Here is a 21,346-nt window from a genome sequence, read left to right as displayed (position 1 = left end):
AGTGAGACCCACCTGTTGTTTTCTAAAACCTGTCACAAGTCAGGCACAAAAAAGCTAGACCCAGCATTACACAAACAAAGAAAAGATTCTACTCTCTTTATTATATAACAATTTTATTTAATAGCTTAACCCATGAAGTATATAATTTCATTATAAACTCAAATGAAAAACAAATGCTGGGTTTGAAGAGGCTTAGGAAATAACTCCTTTTTGTAATAATGTCCAGAGTTAAGAATAAACATTTTCTCCTGGGCCAAAAGTCTCTGGAACCTATTCAGCCTCTGCTGCCTCTTTGCCTTCTCCACATTCAAACCGCACGAAGTCTACTACAGACACCCCTTGGGGCTGCACATACTGTCCCAGTGTGATGGAGGGATCCAGCAAGTACGGCTGGGACAGCATCTTGGTTTCTGCCTCTCCCCCAGGCTCATCGTCCAGGGAGCCAACAGAGAGAGGAGCCATGCCCACCACATGCTGCCCAAGGCGGCGGCCAAGGTCTTCAAGGTTTGCTTTCTGCTCAGACGTCTCGCAGATGACCAGGGCCCCATATTTCCCCAGAACCAGGTTGTGGAGCGAGGGACTGTGCATTGCCCCATGGACATAAGAGCCAACATAGAACCCAGCTGGCACCTTCACCCATGCAGCTCGTTTAAGAATCATGTTTTCTCCCAGCTTCCCTGTGAGAGAGCAAAAACAAAAAACACACTTCCAGAATATGATGCTCGTGGTAGTACCAAAATATGCACAGAAGCAGCCAAGTCTGGGAGACGGCCCTCCGCATCTACACCGTGGATGTGCCACAGAGGGAGAGATACCATTTTCAGTGTAAACAGGAAAAGGGGTGTGGGGGGAGAGGGTGGGAGAAATGGAGTGAACACCAACTAGGCGCCATGCTGGTATTCAGAAACACAGGCTCTGGTGTCACACATATTCTGGGCGCGGGTCTCAGTTCTGCCTCTCACTGGCTTCGACCTTAGGCAAGTAACTTAATGATATAACCCCATAATTCATCAAGCCTTCATTTTCTCTTCTGTAAAATGGAGAGGATGCCACTTAAATAACCTGAAAACAGGGTTATTGGGAGAAATAAATAAGATGTGTAAAAGAGCTTATTACAGTATCTGCACATAGTGAGTGCTCCAATCTGGCTATCATCACTACCTTAAACTCAGGCTTAGAGAGCTTAAGGAAGCTGCCTAAGGCTACAGAGCTAATGTATGGCAGAGCTGGAATTAAAATTCAGATCTAGGGACTTCCCTGGAGGTCCAGTGGTTAAGACTTCGCCTGCCAATGCAGGGGGTGCAGGTTCAATCCCTGGTCGGGGAGCTAAGATCCCACATGCCTCATAGCCAAAAAACAAAAATGTCAAACAGGGCTTCCCTGGTGGCACAGTGGTTGAGAGTCCGCCTGCTGATGCAGGGGACACGGGTTCGTGCCCCGGTCCGGGAAGATCCCACATGCCGCGGAGCGGCTGGGCCCGTGAGCCATGGCCGCTGAGCCTGCGCGTCCGGAGCCTGTGCTCCGCAACGGGAGAGGCCACGACAGTGAGAGGCCCCCGTACCACAAAAAAAAAAAAAGAAAGTCAAACAGAAGCAATACTGTAACAAATTCAATAAAGACTTTAAAAATCATCCACATCAAAAAAAAATCTTAAAAAAAACAAAAAAACAAAAATAACCCCCTCAGATCTGACTCCAAACCAATTGTGTTTTTTCCCCACCAAATCACCATCCCTCCTAAAAACCACTATAACTGACACAGACAACTCCTGATCATCCACTGTATCAGGAAAAAGTCCAAAACTAAAAGCCCCAGAAAATCCAAAGCCCCGTGTCATATGGTGGTTTCAACTTCCCCTCATCAAAAATTAAAAGATAATATTTTCAGAGTTATTTATAAGAACCAAAAACAGATTCTAGGATGCTATCCCCTCTAACACAAGTCCAAAGAAGCCAAAAGGTAGGCAGGGGTAGGAGAATAGACAAAGGGGTCTGGGTAAATATCCCTGAATTAGCCATTGTTATAACTAAAAGTCATAAAAGGGAAGCATCCAGAAACCAAAAGGAATCTTAAAACAGCTCAAAGCATCTACCCAATAGTTAATTCCCAGAAACTGGCAAGGCTGAAACACCCAATTCTTCCAGAATTTCTTAATAAGTTCCATACACGGCTGTCTATCTAGTTTTTCAACCATGACTCACTGAAACATCATACATACTTCAAGATGACCTGATAAAAACAGAATTGATGCCCTGACTGGAAACATCAGATGAGCAGTAAATTCCCAGCAAGCTCCAACACCAGCCGTACCTCCCTCCTTCCATCAAGGACATGTACGAAGAAGGCAAAATCCCTACTACTCCCACTGCCAATGATCCAGATACGGCTCCTATAGCTAGTGGTTCTGAAAGAATGTACCTTCACAAATTCAGGATCAGATTTTTTTTTTAAGAGAGGACAAATTCCTAAACATGATGCCCTGAAATACTCCTGGATCCCTTCATAAAGAAGATGAAATGACCTCTGACGGACTATTTCCTTCATAGTGTACAGAGAGGTAGTCAACCGGAGGTCAAAAGGCCATCTCTGCCTAAAGACATGCTTTGTTTGGTCAGCACAGTGATGCCTACTAATTTTAAGTAGTTGCAAACAGCTAGAAACTAAATATTTTTTCATACAAATCCAAATTCTTTTAAAGGAATTTAAAAATTCTGATGACACTGGGATCCCATTTCCCTCAAAGTAATAACAGGTGGCTTGGTAATGGTTTTCTTCAGCAGAGTGTGAGCTTTTCAGGGTGTCCACTGCTCACTAATATCTAACACACAACCCACCTCTCGCAATCAGATTATCAGACCCTTGAAGGAACTTGACCTTGTAATTCTTGATCTAGATTTGGAGGAATACCAAAGATACCAGGAGATCCAGTTATCAATCTCCCGTTTCCAGATCCTTACAAATACTCACCAATTGCTAAGGCCAGCTGATCCCTGAGACAGCCTTCTCTCTCACGCCCAGCTGGAAGTTCAGAGAGCTCAGAGGAATTCAAGAAGCCCTAAGTGCACAAAGAAAATGAACACGAGTCAGTCTGTATAATTAAAATTACCAAGAGACTAAGCAAAAATATAGTCTATTTCTCAGAAAATGATTTAAGACAACTAAGTATAAATAGACATTGTTTTCATTATGCCAAGAACGTTAAAAATTGCTAAGCGCTCCACCCCCAATGCCATCCCAATCTCTGGCCTAACTTCTTAGAATGCAGTTTCCTAGAAATCAGAAACAATATTTTCATACAATCATAAAATGTTGAAACTAAAAGGTTTGTAGATTGTTGGTAGGAATGAAAAATGGTGCAAATCCAATGGCAGGGAATTGGACAATAGCTAACAAAACTACATACACTTTTAAAAAAATAAATAAAATAAAAAAACAAAACAAAAAAAACCTACATACACTTTTATCCTTTGACCCTGCAATCCTATTTCCAGAAATTTACTCTAATACACTTCCAACAATACAAAAGTACATAGGCACAAAGTTATTCATTGAGCAATTATTTCTAATCGTAAAATACTGGGAAGTCTAAATGTCCAAACAGGCAGAGTCTGGCTGAATAAACCGCAGTACTGTCACAAAATGGAATACTATGCAGCTGGGAGAAGAGAGAGAAAGATGGTCTCCAGGAGCTGCTATGGAGTAGTTCCAGGATATATTAAGTGAAAAAAGCAAATTAAAAGAATACATACATATTATACCAACACTTGTGTAATAAATATTTGTGTAAATATGCTTATTTTTGCAAAAAGGATAACCTGAAATTAGTGGAGATGGTTATCCACAGGAGTGGACAGGAATGGGGTGGAAGGGAGAGGAGGGAAGTAAGACTTGTGTATGTGGCTGGGGGAGGGGGGAGGAGAGTTTTAACTTCCAGAACTTTGTTAATGTTTTACATATTCAAAAATAAAATTAGGGGCTTCCCTGGTGGCGCAGTGGTTGAGAGTCTGCCTGCCAATGCAGGGTACATGGGTTCGTGCCCCAGTCCGGGAAGTTCCCACATGCTGCAGAGCGGCTGGGCCCGTGAGCCATGGCCGCTGGGCCTGCATGTCCGGAGCCTGTGCTCCGCAACGGGAGAGGCCACAACAGTGAGAGGCCCACATACCGCAAAAACACAAAACAAAACAAAACAAACCACAAAAATAAAATTAAATTAACAAGGATTGGGGGTGAAAACAAACACTGACTAAACAGAAACAGAGATTCTAACTGTATTTCAAAAGAATAACACAATCTCAAAAGGGGGGAAAAAACTAATCCAAGTTACTTTCGATACAATCCTTTGGCCACATAACTTCAAAGTAAGGACAAAAAGAACATCAAAGAAATCCTGAACTCCTTAGTAGGTTTGTTATTTGCAGCGGTCAGGGGTAGTAACTCTGAAACAAAGTGTGTACCCTACAGAGAGTAAATAAGCAAACATACTGAAATTGCTAGAAGCCAGTGGATTCACTATGAGAGAAGGAAGGTACAAATACAGAAAGGGGGAAGAAAAGAAAGAAGCCTGTGGTGCAAGATTAGAACCGAAACGTACACACACACACACATTTCCTAGCTCTGCTGAAAGAGCAGAGCAGCAATGACATCTCAGTAGAATTAAGCATACCTAATGCTGCCCAGATCTTGGTTTCTAAAAACCATTCCCCCACCAGAAAGGATCAGGACCCCTTGGAGAAGTTGCCAATCCCATGGCTGGGGCAAGGAAAGTATGACATAAACCCAGAATACTCTGTTATGCCAAAAAGTACGGAAATAGTCAGAAAATAATAAGGCCATACCAAAAAGACAATGGAGCCAGCTTGCATAGGCTTGGCTTAAACTTGCCAAATCCGGGGATAATTTGAGCATTAAAATGACGAATGGACCCGCGTGCAGCAACAAAGACCCAACGCAGCCGAAAATAAATAAATAAATATATATATTTTTTTTAAAAAAAGAAAAAGACTAATGGATTGTATAATGAATTGTATAAAAAAAGAATCTATGAGTCAGTGTTGCTACTAAGTAAATCCCTAAATATAGGGAGAAGGAGATATCTCCTTATTACAATAGAATGCCACCTAATAAAACTAACCCATGTGAAAGAAACTATAAGGGTTAGAAAAATAACCATTATGCAACTATCACAGTAACAACTGGTCCTGACAAGAATCATCAAGGGATGCTAAAACTTTTAGGCACAAGTTTTTTGAGGAACTGGATGTCTACACAGTCTCAAAAAAATCTCCCATACAGATTACTTACTAGTTACAAAAAAGGAACATGGTAAGTTTAGAGTGGAGAAACCTGGCAGATACTACCTTAACCAAGAGATCAAAATTAGCACCATCAATAACAAGACCACAGTCCTAATCCCCTGTGCCTCCTGATGTGATGTTCTGAGAAAAACAGAGGGTAATTTATTTAAGATTCTTATAAAAATCCATATTCTAAGTATGAAGAAACATCAGTTGAACCCAAATTGAAGGACATTCTACACAACTGTCCTGTACCCTTCAAAAATGTCAATGTAATGAAAGACAAAGAAAGGCTGAGGAACAAAGAAAGGAAACCAAACTGACATGGCAACTAATTGCAACACATGCTACTGGACTGGATCCTGGATCACAAGAAAAACTGCTAGTTGCCAAAAACGGAATGTATATTGTATATTATCTAAATAAAAATATTGTATCAATGTTAAAATTCCTGAATGTGATCACTGTACTGTGGTTATATAGGAAAATGTCCTTGTTTTTAGGAGATACATGCTGAAGGGATAAAGGGTTCTAATGTCCGCAACATACTCCCAAAAGGATAAAAAAATAGGAATGACGATAATATGAATATAAAAAGTGATAAAGTAAATAAGGCAAAATGTTAACAAATGGTGAATCTAGATGAATTTACTCTCTAGTTTACTGTAGAATACTGGCGACTTTTCTGCAAATTTGAATTTTCTTCAAAATAAAAGTTTTAAAAAGATAAAGCCCAAAAGGAAAAAATTAATAAAGCTAAAAGGGACCAAAGTCCCTTGTTACAGATAATGAAACAGAGACACAGTAAAGTAAGTGAATAGCTCAGGGTTACAAACAGCTACTGGCAAAGTCAAGATTAGAATTTCTACTTCAAGTGACTCATCTATTCAGTACAATTCTAAAAAATAATCTCAACATAGTTTTCCATGTAATATGACTATTTAATGGCAGTAATAATTAACATTTACCACAAGATCTCAAAAGAAAGATAAACAGAAGGAAAAGGGTGGTACTAAACAAAAAAATTGTTGTGAGTAGTTGGTTCATTTTTGCCTTGGCCATAAGGATGGATCAAAGGCGTACTGATACAATTCCTTCCTTGATCCTTCTATAGGTAAGAATATGCTTAGTCTCCTAAATTATGCCTTCTCCAGTATCTATATTTAGAAATCCTTTCCTCAGGCCATTCTAGATTTCTGAACACAAAGCTTCACCTGATTTATGGACTGTATTGCACTGGCATTCATTCATTCATTCAACAGAGCCCCTAGCAAGCGCTGGGCCCACTCCTCATGCACCAGAGACACACTAGTGAAAAGACAAATCTCCTGCCTTATGAAGCTTACATTCTATTGGGGAAGGCAAACGAGAAATAAATAAATTAAAACGTAATATATAAGAACTATAACAACAAATTTTAAATGAAGCAAAATAAGGGGATAGAGCAATAGGAGGAAGGTACTCCTCTCCAGAGAGATAACATTTAAGCAGAAACATAAAATAAGGAAGTGAGACATGAGAATGTCTGAAAAAATGGAATAGCAAAGACCCTAAGAGGGGAGGAACAAATCCAGCATGTTGGAGACAACCCCCAAACTCACTTTACTATATGTAGACAGTTGATCCTTTAGGCTCTGACAATGCAACAGGGTTCCCAGGGCTACTTGCTGGACCAATTGTTGAAATTTTAAATTTCTGGAAACAAAATCTGTCTCACAGTTCACCTGTGGGAAGAAATTGATGTTGCTGTATAAGCTGTTTACTAATAGTCTCCAAAAATGCCTTAAAGCAAGGTATTGGTAATACAGGCAGCAGACGCAACAAAACAGAAATAAATGTCTCTAAGATTAAATCCACAGTTCCTCTACTAGCTTGAGGCCAGAAACTGAATGAAGTGATTCCTGCTGTGCCAATGAGTTAGCAATAACCTGTGCATTCACAGGACGGTTCCATAACGTCCCCCAAAGGATTCACTACAAGTTCACCACCTGCCTGTGGCACATGCCATAATCGCCTCATTCCCTAGGCTCCTCCAATGCCAAACCACTTTTATCAGCTTGTTTATCTCTTCTCTCGCTCTAGACTAATCCACACCTGATTCTTCACCAGCTGGGCCCCTAAACCTCCTCTAAAACAGCTGCTTGCTGTTCATCATCTAATTAGTCTAATTCCTAGCTTTAAAATCTAACTATTCCAGGAAACAATCAGTGACGAGGTGTAAGGCCACAATTGACTCACATTTAGGAATAACAGTCTACACTACTAGGCCTTTTCTCACCCACAACCTGTGCATTTCTATACTTAAATGAATCCATAGCTAGTAACTGCAGTCTCACGGGCTTAATTCTAACTAGCTTTTATGGTTCTCAAACACCTCTTCTTTAAGAATGCAAAGGGTCTACCACAAAGCCTACACCCAAGGGACAGCTGTTCCTGGCATCTGGAACTCTGACAACTCACCTCTACTAACACAGTCGTGTTTCCTTCCTGCAGCAGCCCAATCAGACCTTCTTTGGTCTTCCTGCCATGGAGCCTGGCAGCTTTACTCCAGCCCTCCTTCTGGGCCTGTTTGTGGAGCCAGCTCTCTGCCTATAAATAAAAAAGATAAAAGGCAGATGACAAAGGCACAGAATTTAGAACAGAATGGGGCTCTAAAATACCTCAGGTTCCCCAGTTCTTTCTCCTTCCCCTCAGCCCTACAAGAGAAACTAATCTATCATTTATTGGCAGCCTACCACTAAATGACAAACAGTGGGCATTGTGCCTGGTGTTTTGAATAAGTTTAATCTTCACAACAACTCTATGGGAAGATAGTACTATTTTCTTTATATAAAAAAAACCAATGCAACTCTGAAATATTAAGTAAGGTGTCCAAGGTCACAGGATTAGTGTGAGGATACCACGATTTGGGTCTTAGTCGTCGGTCTGACTCCAAAGCTCCCACGAGCCCTTTCAGCCCCAAGCAGCAGGAAACCTCATAGCAGCCTTGCATGGAATAGTTTCTTAGCCCTGCGACCCTGAGTCAATTGCTTCGAAATAGGTAAGAGTCAATGGGTGAGACTGTCATTGAAGTCAGAATCCTATCTAGGACTCTATCGTTATGGATCACTGGGCAGCAGATCTGACTTCTACGCGACCTCCCAAACGCACTGGGGTCGGGCCCCAGTACCCCACTCCCACCCCCGCGCCTGCTCCCCTCTACTTCCTCTCCCACACCTGTTTGAGATCCCCGCCACAAGTCTCCAGAGCCTTCTTGCAGTTTACAAAGGAGTAGCCCGTTCTCCGCCGCAGCTTCATGAGGAGCTCCTTGCTGGAAGCCGAGGAGGACAGCCAGGGCCCAGCGTGAAATGTATGCCACGGCTGGGGCGACTGAAGCAGAAGGGGCCCCACCTGGAGGGAGTAAGAAAGCATGAGAAGCAGGAAGCAGCAAGGAACTCGTGGGGTGGGAGCACGTCGGCCGGGAGGCGACCTTAGTAGAGACAGACCCGGGGGTGGGGGAAAGGCAGCGCCCGGACGCTGCACCATGAAGAGGGACTGAGGTGCGGGGAAGGGGGAGATGGAGCCGAACGCAGCCAGCGGAAGGGGAGTGAGCGTGCCCGGCGCACGGGAGACCTGCAAGGAAGGCAGAACGGGGCCAGGACCAAGAGCACTCACTGGGCAGCTCCCGGCCCGCGCGACCAAACAGAGGCGCAGTGAGCGCAGCGAGCGCAGCAGCGACATCTTTCCGGGGGCCGTACGCTGTTGCCGCACCCGTGAGGCCACGGGCCTACGGCGTAGCGGCGCGGCCAAAACTCTCCACCGGAACGCGCCAAGAGGAGATGGCGCCACCTGCTGTCCGGGGGGGTGCATTCGCCTCCTCTACTTGGCGTATTGAGACTACATTTCACAAGGGAATTACCCCCCGCAAGTAAAATAACAGAAAGCATGAGACAGAAGTGTCACAAAATAACAATACAAGACACGTGGTAACACTTCATGTTTATTTCCAATGTACTTCATATTCATTATCCATTTATGACTCATGACAAACTTGTGAGGTAGTTGGGTGAGGTTCAGAAGTTTGGCCAAGGTCACACAGGGAGGAGGAGTAAATATTTGTTGAACGAACAAAAATATTTGATGAACACCAACTGTGTGCCAGGAACCATAGCCCTGCCCTCCAAGGTAATCTAATGGTGAGAAAATAGGGAGCAGACAAATGATCACACGAGACAAGGTAAGCCTCACAAGACGAACAGTTAGTTAAAGCGTCTCAAGGGAGAAAGAAATCACATTCAAACAGGAGGCTCAGGAAAAGCTTTCTTCAGGAGAGAAGCTAAGAATAATGAAGAGTTTGAGAGGTAGAAATAGCCCTTCCAGGCAGGGAATCATCAAAAAGAATGAAGGAAGAAGCCAGGGAATCTTGGTGTGGATTTAGGGAACAAAGAGTAGACCTTTTGTAATTTGGCCAGAGGTTGCCATACATGTAGGAGACCAGTAGGAAATGAAGTAGCAGGATAATTTGGGATCACACGGGACACACTGAGTACCAAGCAGAAGAGCTTATTCTTGCTTCTGTTGGGCAGCAGCAGAAGCTAATCAGAGCTGATTTTGGATGATCACCAGAGTTTACAAAATGGTTTGAAGGGGAGTGAATGGAGGCCAGGAGGCCCCAGGAGGTGATGTGTGGCCCAAGGAGTAAGTCAGGAGAGCCCCTATCAGAGGCCCCACAGTGGGAGGAGAAAAGAGGTGAAGGCAAAACACATTAGGAAGGAAGGACTGATAGGGACTGGAAACCTAAAGAAAAATCAAAGAGAACCTGGTACTTAGTGATCAGGGGTCCAACTCCAGAAAGAGTGAAGGAGCTATGGTCCAAAGGACAGCTCTGCTGCCTATCCCCAACTTCCGGGCTGGGAGGACTTAACCCAGTTAGAGCCATGGTTCCTCCAGACTTATCTCTAGAAGCAAGAAGTGGGTGGTCGGAGTTTTCTTGCTTCCCAGCCCCCCAGTAAAAGCCCGAGTTCTCTGGATGCAGAAGAGATCTTTAATGCTTATTTATTTTCCTTTTTTTTTTTTTTTTTCTTTTGCTGTACACGGGCCTCTCACTGCTGTGGCCTCTCCCGCTGCGGAGCACAGGCTCGGGACGCGCAGGCCCAGCGGCCATGGCTCACGAGCCCAGCCGCTCCGCGGCATGTGGGACCTTCCCGGACCGGGGGCACGAACCCGCGTCCCCTGCATCGGCAGGCGGACTCTCAACCATTGCGCCACCAGAGAAGCCCTATTTTCCTTTTTAAAAAATTCCAGTAGAATCTGGAAAAAAAAAATCCATTCTGTATAAAAAGACAACAGCAGGACTAGATGGGATCATGACTGTCTCTCTGCAGCCACTGTTCACACATCCCACTTACCTCCCCTTCCCGTAAAATCCTGGATACCCTCCCATCTTCCACTGCTGAGAACAGGAACTGGGAATTTCCTTTGCACTCTAGCCCGGTACAGCTAGGGCTCTAGTATTCCTAGCACATAGCACCTCCCTGCACCTGCCCAAGAGTATCTCAGGAAACAAAAAGGGAAGGAGGAAAGACAGAGGCAAGGGAAATCCATCGTTTTTGGTCCTTATGTTTATGGCTCTGGACATATGGCAGTTCCTTCATTAGAACAAGGCGTTCAGAGGAGCAGAAGGGTGACATCAAGCAGGTCTTGGTCCCCTGTGCCTGGCCCTATAGATGTTAACATTCTCATTCTCATCCCGCTTGGCCAGCTCCAGTTGGAAATGCTGGGGCAGGAGATGCTGAAAGAAGCTCTCTGTCCCGTGCTCCTCTCTCATCTTGGAAGCCAGATAGATGGTGCCATGGGGCCCGCACAGGTGTTGGAGGGTCCCCAGCAGCAGTGGGAAGGTGGGCTCCAGATACACGATATCAGCCCCCAGCACCAGGTCATAGTCTCCAGGGAAGACATGCTGGTCAATCCCCCAGGACAAGGCGCGGACCTGGGCCCGGCCTCCAGCCGGCACATTGGCCTGGACGTTGCCCTGGATCTGTTCTAGGACCAGGGGCAGGTCAGTGATGGTAACATCCCCCCCTGAGAGAGAGGAAGGAGGAGAAATGCAAGTCAGAGGGACCAACCAAGGGGTTTCGGCTCCTGCCCAGAAGGTGCAGGGACCTCAGGGCTTAGAGGATAATGTTTGGACAGCCCAAAGTCCACACTTTGAATTTTAGTTGCCCTAACCTCAACCTCAGCCATCTCATTACTCTACATTCTACAACATCAACATTCTCTCTAAGCTAATCTTCAACCTCTCTGCCCAACACACGACAATTAGATGTCAGCAGAAGCCTGGGCAGGACTAAGCTGGAGGTGGGCTGCACACCCACCCCTTACTGACACAAACCAGCCCTCATGGATCTGGAAAGCTTCCCAGAAGACATAACCTCAGCAAGCCTTAAAGGACAAGGAGGAGTTAGTCAAGTGGAGCTTCCCAAGCAGAGATCAGAGAGTACAAAGGCCTGGTTGGGAGAGAGCACACTGTATTCAAGGAAGGCTGGATCTCAGAGGATGTGGAAGGGAAGAGAAAAGTGTCAAAACAGGAGAGTACAGAGGAAAATGATTATGACATGCTAAGGAGATTCAGGCTTGATCCCGAGAGCAATAGGTTTTAAGGGCAGAAGCAGAGGGTGAAGATGATTAGATTAGGACTTCAGAAAGCTTCGTTCATGCAGTAAATATATTTATTGAGCATCTACTAAGTTCTGGGGGTACAGGCATGAGTAAAACAAAACCTTGGCCTTCCTTGAGTTCTGTTATAGAGGTAGAGACAAATGAGGTAATGCAAAACTATTTAATCACGATCATGGTGATTATTACAGAAAGAGAAAATACTCAGAATTCATTCATTAATATTCATTATGTGCCTCTATGCCAGGTGCTGAGAATACAGCAGTGAACCAATCAGACAAAATCCCTCTGCTCCCAGGGCTTACAGTCTAGTGGCAAGAGACCTACAACAACAAACAAAATGAGACAAACAAAACACACTGTAAGTCAGATGGTAATAAATGCTACGCTGAAGCATTAAGCAGGGAAGGAGGATAAGAACTGCTTGAGGGACAGGGCAGGAATGTCATTTTAAATTGGGTAGTTAGGGAAAGCCTCATGGAGCAGATTATGTTTGAGTAAAGACCTGTAGGAAGTGATGGAGCAAGCTCTGTGGGTCTCTCAGGTTAAGATGTACCAAATGAGGGACTAGCAAGTGTAAAGACCGTGAGGCAGGAGTGTGCCTGGCAAGTCTAAGGACCAGCAGGAAGGCCAGTAGCTGGAGCAGAGTAAGTGAGAGAAATAATAGTAGGGCCAGATTCTAGGCAGGGCAGCAATGTCTAGGAAATGGGTCAGATGCTGAATATATTTTGAAGGTACAGTCAAGAGGATTTGCTGACAGATTAGATACAAAACACTGGGAGCGGGAGGTTGAGGATGGCTCCAAGATATTTGGCCTGACCAACTAGAAGACTAAGTCATCATTTATTTAGGTGAGGAAGGCTGCAGGAGGAACAGGTATGGACAGGAAAATCATGAGTGTATTTCTGGGCACATTAAGCTTGAGATGTACATCAGAAAACCACAGGAATATATCGAGTAGGTAGCTGATTACACAAACAAATCTCGAGATACAAATGGGAGAGTCATAGAGTCATCAGCATGGAAAGGGCATTTAAAGCCACGAGGTGACGGAACTGCTTGGAAGTGAGTGTAGACAGAAAAGGGGAGGGGTCAGAGGACAGCTCCTGAACCCTGGCGCGCTCAGACTTTCAGTTGTGAAGAAGAACAGGAACCAACAAAGGAGAATGGAACAAATGCCAGCGAGGTGGGTGCCCTGGAAGCCAAAGGAGGGAGAGACAAACACTGCCAGTGTTTGTCACTGGCAGTAAGGTGGGCTCATAACTCACTCTTGTACTTAACAACATGGAGTCAGAAGTGAGGCTCACAGCCTTTCTGGAGCAACTGGAGTGGAGGGGGCAGGCTGGGCTGGGGAGGGGGGTAGAATCTAGAATGGAATTGAGGAAACAATAGGAAGAGAGGAATGACAATGAGCATTAACTCTTTTGAGTTTTGTCATAAAGCAGAGCAGAGAAATGGAGTGGGAACTGGAGGGATGTGTGGGATCAAGAGTTTTCTCTGATAGGAGACATTACAGCCTATTTATGTGCATAATACACACAAACACACATATGGAATGATCCCGAGAGAAGGGAAAACGGATAATGCAGGAGAGGTGGTGGAGCAGGGTGTTTGCAGGAACAATGTCTTTAGGTAGATGAGAAGGTTTGGGGTCTCATGACACACACTTGACCTTAACTAGGAGCACAGCACGTCTGCCATGGTAACAGGAGAGAAGGCAGTGCAGACAGACACAGACACAGCTGGGGAAGAGATGCTGTGATAAGAACATGTGGATATCTGCTATGAGAAAACAGAAGCGATCAGAAGAGCTAGGAAACAAAGTCATCAGCTGAGGAGACATTTGGAAGTTTGAAGGGCAAAAAGATAAGAAACAAGATGTTTAGGAGAGCAGAAGAATAAGTGGGTGAGGGCAGGGTAAGAGGCTAGCTGGGCAGCGCTTAAGGACGCATCTGAGGATAGTGACAACAAATTTAAAATGAAACCAGGGACCTCCCTGGCGGTCCAGTGGTTAGGACTCTGTGCTTCCACTGCAGGGGTCACGGGTTGGGGAACTAAGATCTTGCATGCTGCGAGGAGCAGCCAAAATAAATAAATAAAATAAAACCAGTCAACACAGTTGTATATTATACTAGGAGGGCCTGGGGGTGGGAGTGTCCAGGAGGCTTTCCCTTGGTAGTGATGTTTGAGCTGAGCGCTGAAGAAGGCATATGCATTAACCAGGTGGTACAAGGGTTCCAGACATAGAGTGCAGCCAGTGTGAAGGCTCCAAGGAAGGGGACATCGAGATAGGCTTGAGGAACTGATAGGAGGGCACTAGGTAGCACAAGGAGTACAAGAGGGAGAGGGAGAGGCAGAGAAAGAGGCTAGAGGGAGACGCAGGGCCTTGGAGGCCATGCCAAAGGGGTTAGTTCTATCCTGAAAGCAGCAAGAAGCCATTGAAAGATGGGGAAGAGATGCCAAAAGATCACTCTGCCAGTCGGGTGGAATGGTCAGAGGTCTAGGTGTGGGCAACGGGTAGAAGCAGGAAGACCATTTTGACTAATTGTAGCCTTCTAGGCAAGTGATGGTGACAAGGACTGGGGAGCCATCAGTGTGGATGGAAAAACAGGAGATTCAAGAGATTATTAGGAGATAAATTCGTGGGACTTGGATAATGGAGTTGGGGGTGAGAAAAAGGAACGTGTCAATTGTGGGTCTAGATGTCCCACTGGGTGGATGGTAATTTGATTCACTGAGATGGGGAAGGCTGAGGGAGAAACAGGTTTGGTGGCGGAAGAGCACAATATCTAGTTTGGGCAAGCCAAACTTCCCCATAGGGAAGCTCGAAGACACTTGTGAAAATCCAGGGAAAAGATGGCAGTGGCCTGAGCTAGAGATGGAGGGAAGAGGAATAGAGAACTCGGGAAGTACTAAGTTCACATGACCCAAAGGACTCACTGATTGCCAGGATGAGAGGGGAGAGGGCAACAGATGAGAATGACACCCAGATTTCCGACTTGGCAGCAGAATAGGGAGCAAAAGAAGGAGAAGCCAGTCTGGGAGCAAGTGAAAGATGTTTCCATCCATATTACACCCATTTTTCTCCCATTTTAGCATATCTGCCCACTTCTCATCCACCCATTCCTTCATGGAAAGCTGCTGTTGACACTCCCTCGGTTCTTTCTGAGCCTGCTATGTTCATATTCCTCATCTGACAGAGCTTCTCCCTGATGGGTTCCCAGAGAGTCAAGGGAGACACGGCCAGAGCATGTCCACTGGCTCTGCACATACCTCGCCATAGTTCTCATCCAGTAACATCTTCCCCCATCTTCACCACTAGACCATAAACTCCTTGGGGAGAGGAAATCTATCTTAATCATTGTTGTATCCCAATACCTAGCATGATTCTTGGCACATAGGGGACTCCAAATACATGTTGGCTGGATGAATAGAAGAAAGAATGCCTGCCTCTGGGAAGACTTCCCTGAATGTGTTTCGTGTTATGTCCCTATGAACAAGGACATGTTAATTTGCATTCCTAGGGAGATGACATCATAAGTGTTTTTAAAGGAACGTTTTCGGTGTGAAGTTTTGCCTGCCCGTTAGATTATAAACTAAGGAACCGTTTCCTTTGCAGTTTTTGGTTCTTGACAAAAATGGAGCAAAATTTTCCTTACCTTTTCCTTTCCCAAGTCTGCAGTGCCTAATTCCTACCCCACTTCCCACAAAACACACCCTAACCCTCAGAAACTCATAAGCTTGTTCCTCCCAAGCAATGAAATCCTAAAGAATCAAAAATATATTCACAATGAAGTCATAAAGTACTCATGAGGTTTAATACCTGCAAATTGCTCCCCCTACAGGATATACCCATATATGCATTTTGACAGAAGACCATATATAAAGCAAAGGAGATTTTTCCTTGTAAATATCCATGAAATCACAAAGAGCAAAAAGGTAGGAAAAACTCCTTCTACTAAGGCCTGCCCGATTTTTATTCCTTGCCCCCAAATTAACCACCTTGGGTGCTCTGACAGCCAATCAGCGCTGTCTGGCACACAGGAGCAAGTAGGGGCACACACACGAAAAAAGTTAGAAAGAAGGGACTAGGCTGGTTCCAAACCATTCCCCTCTCCCAAGAATACAGGAAGTGACAACTTCTCCACATCCCCGTCCTCTCCCCCACCCCCTCCCACCGCAAAGCTCACGCACCCTGCAGCGCTGCCAAGATACCCACGATGCCCGTCCCAGCGCCCAGTTCGATCACTTTCTTGCCTCGGAAATCCACATTCTGACTCTCGAAATAGTTGCACAGGCTTAGAGCCTACGGGAGAAAAGAGAGAAAAGATAAGACTGCAGCGGGGATTGGCTCCATATGGGAAAGCGACAGTCCGGGGTCTGACCTTCCGCGGACCCTAGCCCAGGGCCGCTCACTCCTCACCGCGTCCCACACGTGCGCTGCCACCCCGAGGCGGGACCCGAAGTTCTCCGTGATGCTCAGCACGTGACCACAGAAATAGAACCGGCTTTTCTTCGAGTAGGAGTCGGCGAAGAGTCTGACCTCCCGTGGGAACACGGATTCGGGCTCTGATTCAGGATCTGGGCGGGGATCCGCCATCTGGCCGCGAGAGTGCCGGGTCGCCGGCCAGCGCTCGGATCCCGGATCTGAAGCGGCGTGGGGGTTGAGGACCGCGGGCCGTCTCGGCTGCCCAGTGGCACCGAGCCCCACCTCCCCGAGTTTGCCCTCCTTCCTCCAGTTTGACTTCCTGGAGGTGGAATGAGGAGCTGCCTCCTTAGCTCCGGTCCCCAGCGCACACACGATGGGACTCACGCCGCACCACGGGGGTCAGACCCGGTCGACTGCTCGGAGAGCGGGAGAAGGGGAGAGGAGGGAGGATTAACTCACCGTAGGAAGCGGGGTCCCTGGACCCCTCTCACCTGCGGGGTGCACGGGGGCCTGCAACCGGGGTGGTAACCCAGACCAAACAGAAGCAGGCTAAGGAAAGAGGCTGGGTGGGGTCTGGCCTTGCCAGCCCAGTTAAAGACCAGCGGCCCGGAGGCGCCCTCCCGCGCGGCCCCTCTGCGTTCCTCCCTGCCCAGCCCATTAGAATTCACTCCTGGAGCTTTAAGGGGTGGGCTCTGCTCACTACGTGCCTTCGTGCGTCATTCTCGTGCGCCCTGAGCCTCGGTCGTGGTCCACGTGGGTTCGGTGGATAAACCCGGGCTGGGGATCATGGCGGGAACAGAGACTAGGGACGCCGCAGCAGGAGCCGAGGCCCCTCAGCCTCAGAAGCGCTACTATCGGCAGCGGGCTCACTCCAACCCCATGGCGGACCATACGCTGCGCTAGTGAGTGAGCAGGGCAGGGGCGAGCGGGGGAGGGAGAGTAGGGCAGAATTCTCAGAGTAGCCGGGAAAAGCGATTGTGCTGCGACGGTTGGAGGGTTTAGGGTAGGCTCGGGAGGAGCAGCTGGGTGACGTCAGTTTGCGGAGGGTGGGTCTGGGAGATTGGGCAGAGGGCGGAGTTGGCGGGTTGGGAGGGGGCGTGGCGTTCTGGCCGAAGGCTGGGTAGGGTTGCAAGTCTGGGAAGAGAAAGAAATTGTTACTGAGACTAGAGTAATGGAGGCCGAATGTCGTTTCCATCTTTCAGTTTCATCTGTGGGATTTAAAAAAAGACAAACTTGGGGGGAGGGATTAATTGGGAGATTAGGATTGACATATGCACTACTATATATATGAAGTAGGTAACTAATAAGAGCCTACTGTATAGCACAGGGAACTCTACTCGATACTCTGTAATGACCTATATGGGGAAAGAATCTAAAAAAGAGTGGATATATGTATATGTATAACTGATTCACTTTGCTGTACAGCAGAAACTTACACAACATTGTAAATCAACTATACTCCAATAAAAATTAATTTTAAAAGAAGACAAACTTATACACAATCTGCCCACACCTTACTCCATCCTCTTCCCGCAGAGAACTTCAACAAAGCCAAGTCCCTATGCCTTAGGAAGCCAGCCTCTGGGACAAGGGGAACTTGAGCCCCAGAAAGGAGAGCCGCGCAGCCAGAGTCACATCAACTCTGGAAATGGAGACAGGCAGATCAGCAATAATGGGCCACTTGATAGGCCTATGATTCACACTGGGAGGTTAAGGGTGGTTTCCATTGTGCTTCCTAGAGGCCAAAGGGCCCGCTCTGACAGAATTTTTGAGAAAGCCTCCTCTCATCCATCTCCCACCCTCACCCATCCACCCACACACACAGTACTGCTTCTGCAATGGTATGACCAACCTTCTCATGTTTCTCACGTCTTCTCTCCAATAGCCCTGTGAAGCCAGAGGACATGGATTGGTCTGAGCTATACCCAGAGTTCTTTGCTCCACTGACTCAAAATCAGAGCCACGATGACCCAAAAGATAAGAAAGAAAAGAGAGCTGAAGCCCAAGTGGAGTTTGCAGACATAGGCTGTGGCTATGGCGGCCTGTTAGGTAACACTCTGGCCCTTTCTCTGGAGCAAGGAGAGGCAACGCCTAGGTTCTGCCAACTCAGCAGGTTTGGGGCGGGGGCATAGTTGGCCTTTCCCCTTCGGACCAGACATTGGTGCTGTGACATCAGTGTGGAGAACCTCCACTTTCCCTCCACTCTGGGTCTGTGGCCTTTGCCCTGGAGAAGGGAGGGGGCTGCCTCAAAGCCTCTTAGAAATTGGGTTGTCTTGTCTGGCCCTGCCCCTGGCCCCAGTCCCTACGTGAGCCATTTCACCTGCCAGGTGCCGGGTCAGTGAGCTGGTCAGCACAAGCGTCAGAGATTAGTCGCTGTGGCCAGTGATCCTGAACTGTCTTTCTCAGGGATTCCACCACCACCCCTCCCCCTCCCCCCTTCCTCACCAGAACTCATTCCTTCTCCATGCTCATATTTTCTAATTTCTCTTGTGTTGTCTGTATTGTCCCAGCCATACATGCTGGACCGACTTCTCTGTTTTTAGATCTTCCATAGAAATAACAGCATGACAGAGAGGAAGCTCATGGTACTTGGTGGCGGAAAACCATGGTTCAAGTTCTGATTCTACCTCTTCTTAGCTCTGTGACTTCGGGCGTTTCTGACCCTCAGTTTTCTCATCTTTGCAATTTACCACAGAATGTAATGAGGATTAAATGAGACATGTGTGAAAACACTGTGAAGACTTTAAAGCACATGCAAAGATACATGTATTCCCAGGCCCTCCCACTTCCAGTCCTGGTGACTTTTTTTGGGTCTCCCGCAGCCCACTCCTACAGCACAGAGCCATCCATACAGGTAGCTCTCTTGCCACACTTGTCATTATTGATTTTGGTAATTGCAGATTGAGGCTTCCTTTCCTGTGTTGACTCCTTTGAATATCCTGCAAGTATGAGGTTGATGATTCCATTCCTATTTCTGTGACCAGTGGAACTGTCACCGCTGTTCCCAGACACGCTGATTCTGGGTCTGGAGATCCGGGTGAAAGTCTCAGATTATGTGCAAGACCGGATTCGGGCCCTACGAGCGGCTCCTGGAGGTGGTTTCCAGAACATCGCCTGTCTCCGTAGCAATGCCATGAAACACCTTCCTAACTTCTTCCGCAAGGGCCAGGTGGGGAGGGGCACCCATGGGTTAGGCTGGTAAGCAGGTGGGGCATGGAGGCCAGGCTCTCACAATCCTGTTGGTGCACGTCTGTCTCACAGCTGACAAAGATGTTCTTCCTCTTCCCTGACCCACATTTCAAGCGGACAAAGCACAAGTGGCGAATCATCAGTCCCACGCTGCTGGCAGAATACGCCTACGTGCTGAGAGTTGGGGTGAGTCGAGAGTGGGAGGGAGGATGGGGTCAGGGACCTAATAAGGGACCTTCCACTAAGAATTCAGTGGGGGTGCATTTAGGACTCACCACCACCCCCGTGATCCTGCTGCTCAGTTGCATGCAGCCCCCCATCTAGGGTGACTTTGCCGTGCAGGGGCTGGTATACACCATAACTGATGTGCTGGAGCTACATGACTGGATGTGCACCCATTTTGAAGGGCACCCCCTGTTTGAGCGCGTGCCTCTGGAGGAGCTGGTAAGTAGGGGGCCTAAGGGAAATTGCAAAGATCTCTGGAAAGGTCCTTTCCAGAGTGGTTCTGTATGCTTTGAATCTAGCTTAATGCCAGGAGGATGGGATGGGTGTCTGGGGACCAGGGCAAGGACTTATTGAACCCTTCCTTCTCCCAGAGTGAAGATCCCATTGTGGGACATCTGGGCACCTCGACCGAGGAGGGGAAGAAAGTTCTACGCAATGGAGGAAAGAATTTCCCAGCTATCTTCCGAAGAATACAGGATCCCACCTTCTAGGCAGTGACCCCCAATCCTACCCTTCCTGATCACTGACTTTGCCTTTGCTGACTTTGCCTTAGTTGGACCCCATCTTCCAGGGACTGGAAAGAAGACTGGGCCCTTGGACCTTCCGAGCTGAGCCTCCTAGGGCTGAGCGGCAACAGTCTCTCAAAGAAGTTGAGGAGCTGCCCAGGGCAGAACCCTGGAGTTCATGACCACCCCTGACTCCTCTCACCTTCTTACCCTTCCAGTGGCAGCAGAGAGCAAAGCAGCTGACTGGGAAGGTCACAAGACCTTGGACCAGAAGGGATCTTTGGAAGGGAGTGGAATCTTGCTCTCCCTTAGCAGTCCCTTCTCCTGGGATTTCTCCTTCTCAGCTGGAGTGAAGAATGCAGTTCTCCACTGTCCATCTAAACTGCCTTCTAAGCTCAAATCACCTGCCCACTCGTGTTTACTTTGCAGTTCAGGGGGTAACGTGTATGTGTGCACATCCCATGCTGCTGTTTCTCAGGAAAGGCTAGAGTGTGTATCACTCCTGTCCTCTCCCTGCCTAAGACTTGACCTGGGGAATCTGTGTTCCGTTTATTGTTACTGTCTCTGGAGATCCTGGGAGGGTGTGGTGGTGGAGACCCTCTCCTTCTTCATGTTGACCTTTGCTTTGATCCCAGAACTTCAGAACTGTCTTGCTAACACAGAGCCTGCCAGGGCCGGGGGCGCGGGAGTGAGGAGCAGAGGTGAACTGGGGAGGATTCTGAGGCTAAAAGTGGAAAGGGGCTGCTGACTAGAAAGCCCCACAAAGGGGACTGAGTCAGCTGGAGATTCAGAGCACTCGCTTAGCCCTTGCTCTGTCCAGGAGCCCAGATAAATCTCTCAACTTTTCTCATTTGCAAAAAGTTCCTTCATTTGTGCTCCTCAAGCACCAAATTACCAAGACTGGAGGGACAGGGCTTGTTGACGGAAGAGACCCAGCCCCCTTCCCAAGGAATAAAGATGAAGGCTCCTGGAACCATCTTAACCCGTTAACCCACCTGCTATCTGCCCAGTGTCAGGTACGGGGGAGGGGGAGATGTAATGCAGGAAAA

The 21,346-nt window shown here is 47.1% G+C and overlaps 3 protein-coding genes across 13 annotated transcripts in view; 1 reads left to right on the top strand and 2 right to left on the bottom strand.

The window, feature by feature from the left end:
- Positions 1-9,082, bottom strand: part of TSFM (Ts translation elongation factor, mitochondrial) — a 37,177-nt gene extending 28,095 nt beyond the window's left edge. For 4 of the 9 annotated variants that reach the window (XR_003432848.1, XR_003432849.1, XR_003432850.1 and 1 more), the window contains exons 1-5: positions 8,949-9,082; positions 8,511-8,684; positions 7,755-7,883; positions 6,896-7,018; positions 2,968-3,055 (exon numbers count right to left, since the gene is read on the bottom strand). Coding sequence is in view for 5 of the 9 variants with exons in the window: in XM_027106828.1 (XP_026962629.1) it covers positions 2,968-3,055; positions 6,896-7,018; positions 7,755-7,883; positions 8,511-8,684; positions 8,949-9,014 (580 nt within the window). In the remaining 4 variants the exon portion in view is untranslated. The other 5 variants (XR_003432851.1, XM_027106831.1, XM_027106829.1 and 2 more) reach the window with 3 other exon arrangements.
- A 1,428-nt stretch (positions 9,083-10,510) lies between these two features.
- On the bottom strand, positions 10,511-17,070 carry EEF1AKMT3 (EEF1A lysine methyltransferase 3). Its single transcript, XM_027106843.1, has 4 exons — positions 16,837-17,070; positions 16,372-16,595; positions 16,143-16,254; positions 10,511-11,354 (listed from the first exon to the last, which is right to left on the bottom strand). The coding sequence occupies exons 2-4, from the start codon at positions 16,546-16,548 to the stop codon at positions 10,963-10,965; spliced, it is 681 nt and encodes a 226-aa protein (XP_026962644.1). The 5' UTR covers positions 16,549-16,595; positions 16,837-17,070; the 3' UTR covers positions 10,511-10,962.
- METTL1 (methyltransferase 1, tRNA methylguanosine) lies at positions 16,659-21,287 on the top strand. 3 transcript variants are annotated; one of them, XM_027106840.1, is made up of 7 exons: positions 16,659-16,775; positions 17,114-17,279; positions 18,263-18,426; positions 19,362-19,546; positions 19,639-19,752; positions 19,909-20,010; positions 20,163-21,287. In XM_027106840.1, exons 1-7 carry the CDS (start codon positions 16,751-16,753, stop codon positions 20,280-20,282), a joined length of 876 nt encoding a protein of 291 aa, XP_026962641.1. In that variant the 5' UTR covers positions 16,659-16,750; the 3' UTR covers positions 20,283-21,287. The 3 variants fall into 3 exon arrangements, with proteins under 3 accessions (XP_026962641.1, XP_026962642.1, XP_026962643.1); XM_027106841.1 differs by having other exon boundaries at positions 19,681-19,752; positions 20,163-21,143; XM_027106842.1 differs by lacking the exon at positions 17,114-17,279 and having other exon boundaries at positions 16,663-16,775; positions 20,163-21,143.
- The last annotated feature ends 59 nt before the right edge of the window (positions 21,288-21,346 follow it).

This window comes from Aethalodelphis obliquidens, unplaced genomic scaffold (assembly GCF_003676395.1).
Source record: "Aethalodelphis obliquidens isolate GAN/ISIS:26980383/991018 unplaced genomic scaffold, ASM367639v1 scaffold8, whole genome shotgun sequence".
NCBI lineage: Eukaryota > Metazoa > Chordata > Mammalia > Artiodactyla > Delphinidae > Aethalodelphis > Aethalodelphis obliquidens.
Note: the sequence above shows the minus strand (reverse complement) of the source record. Positions and strands in the feature narration are given on the sequence as shown.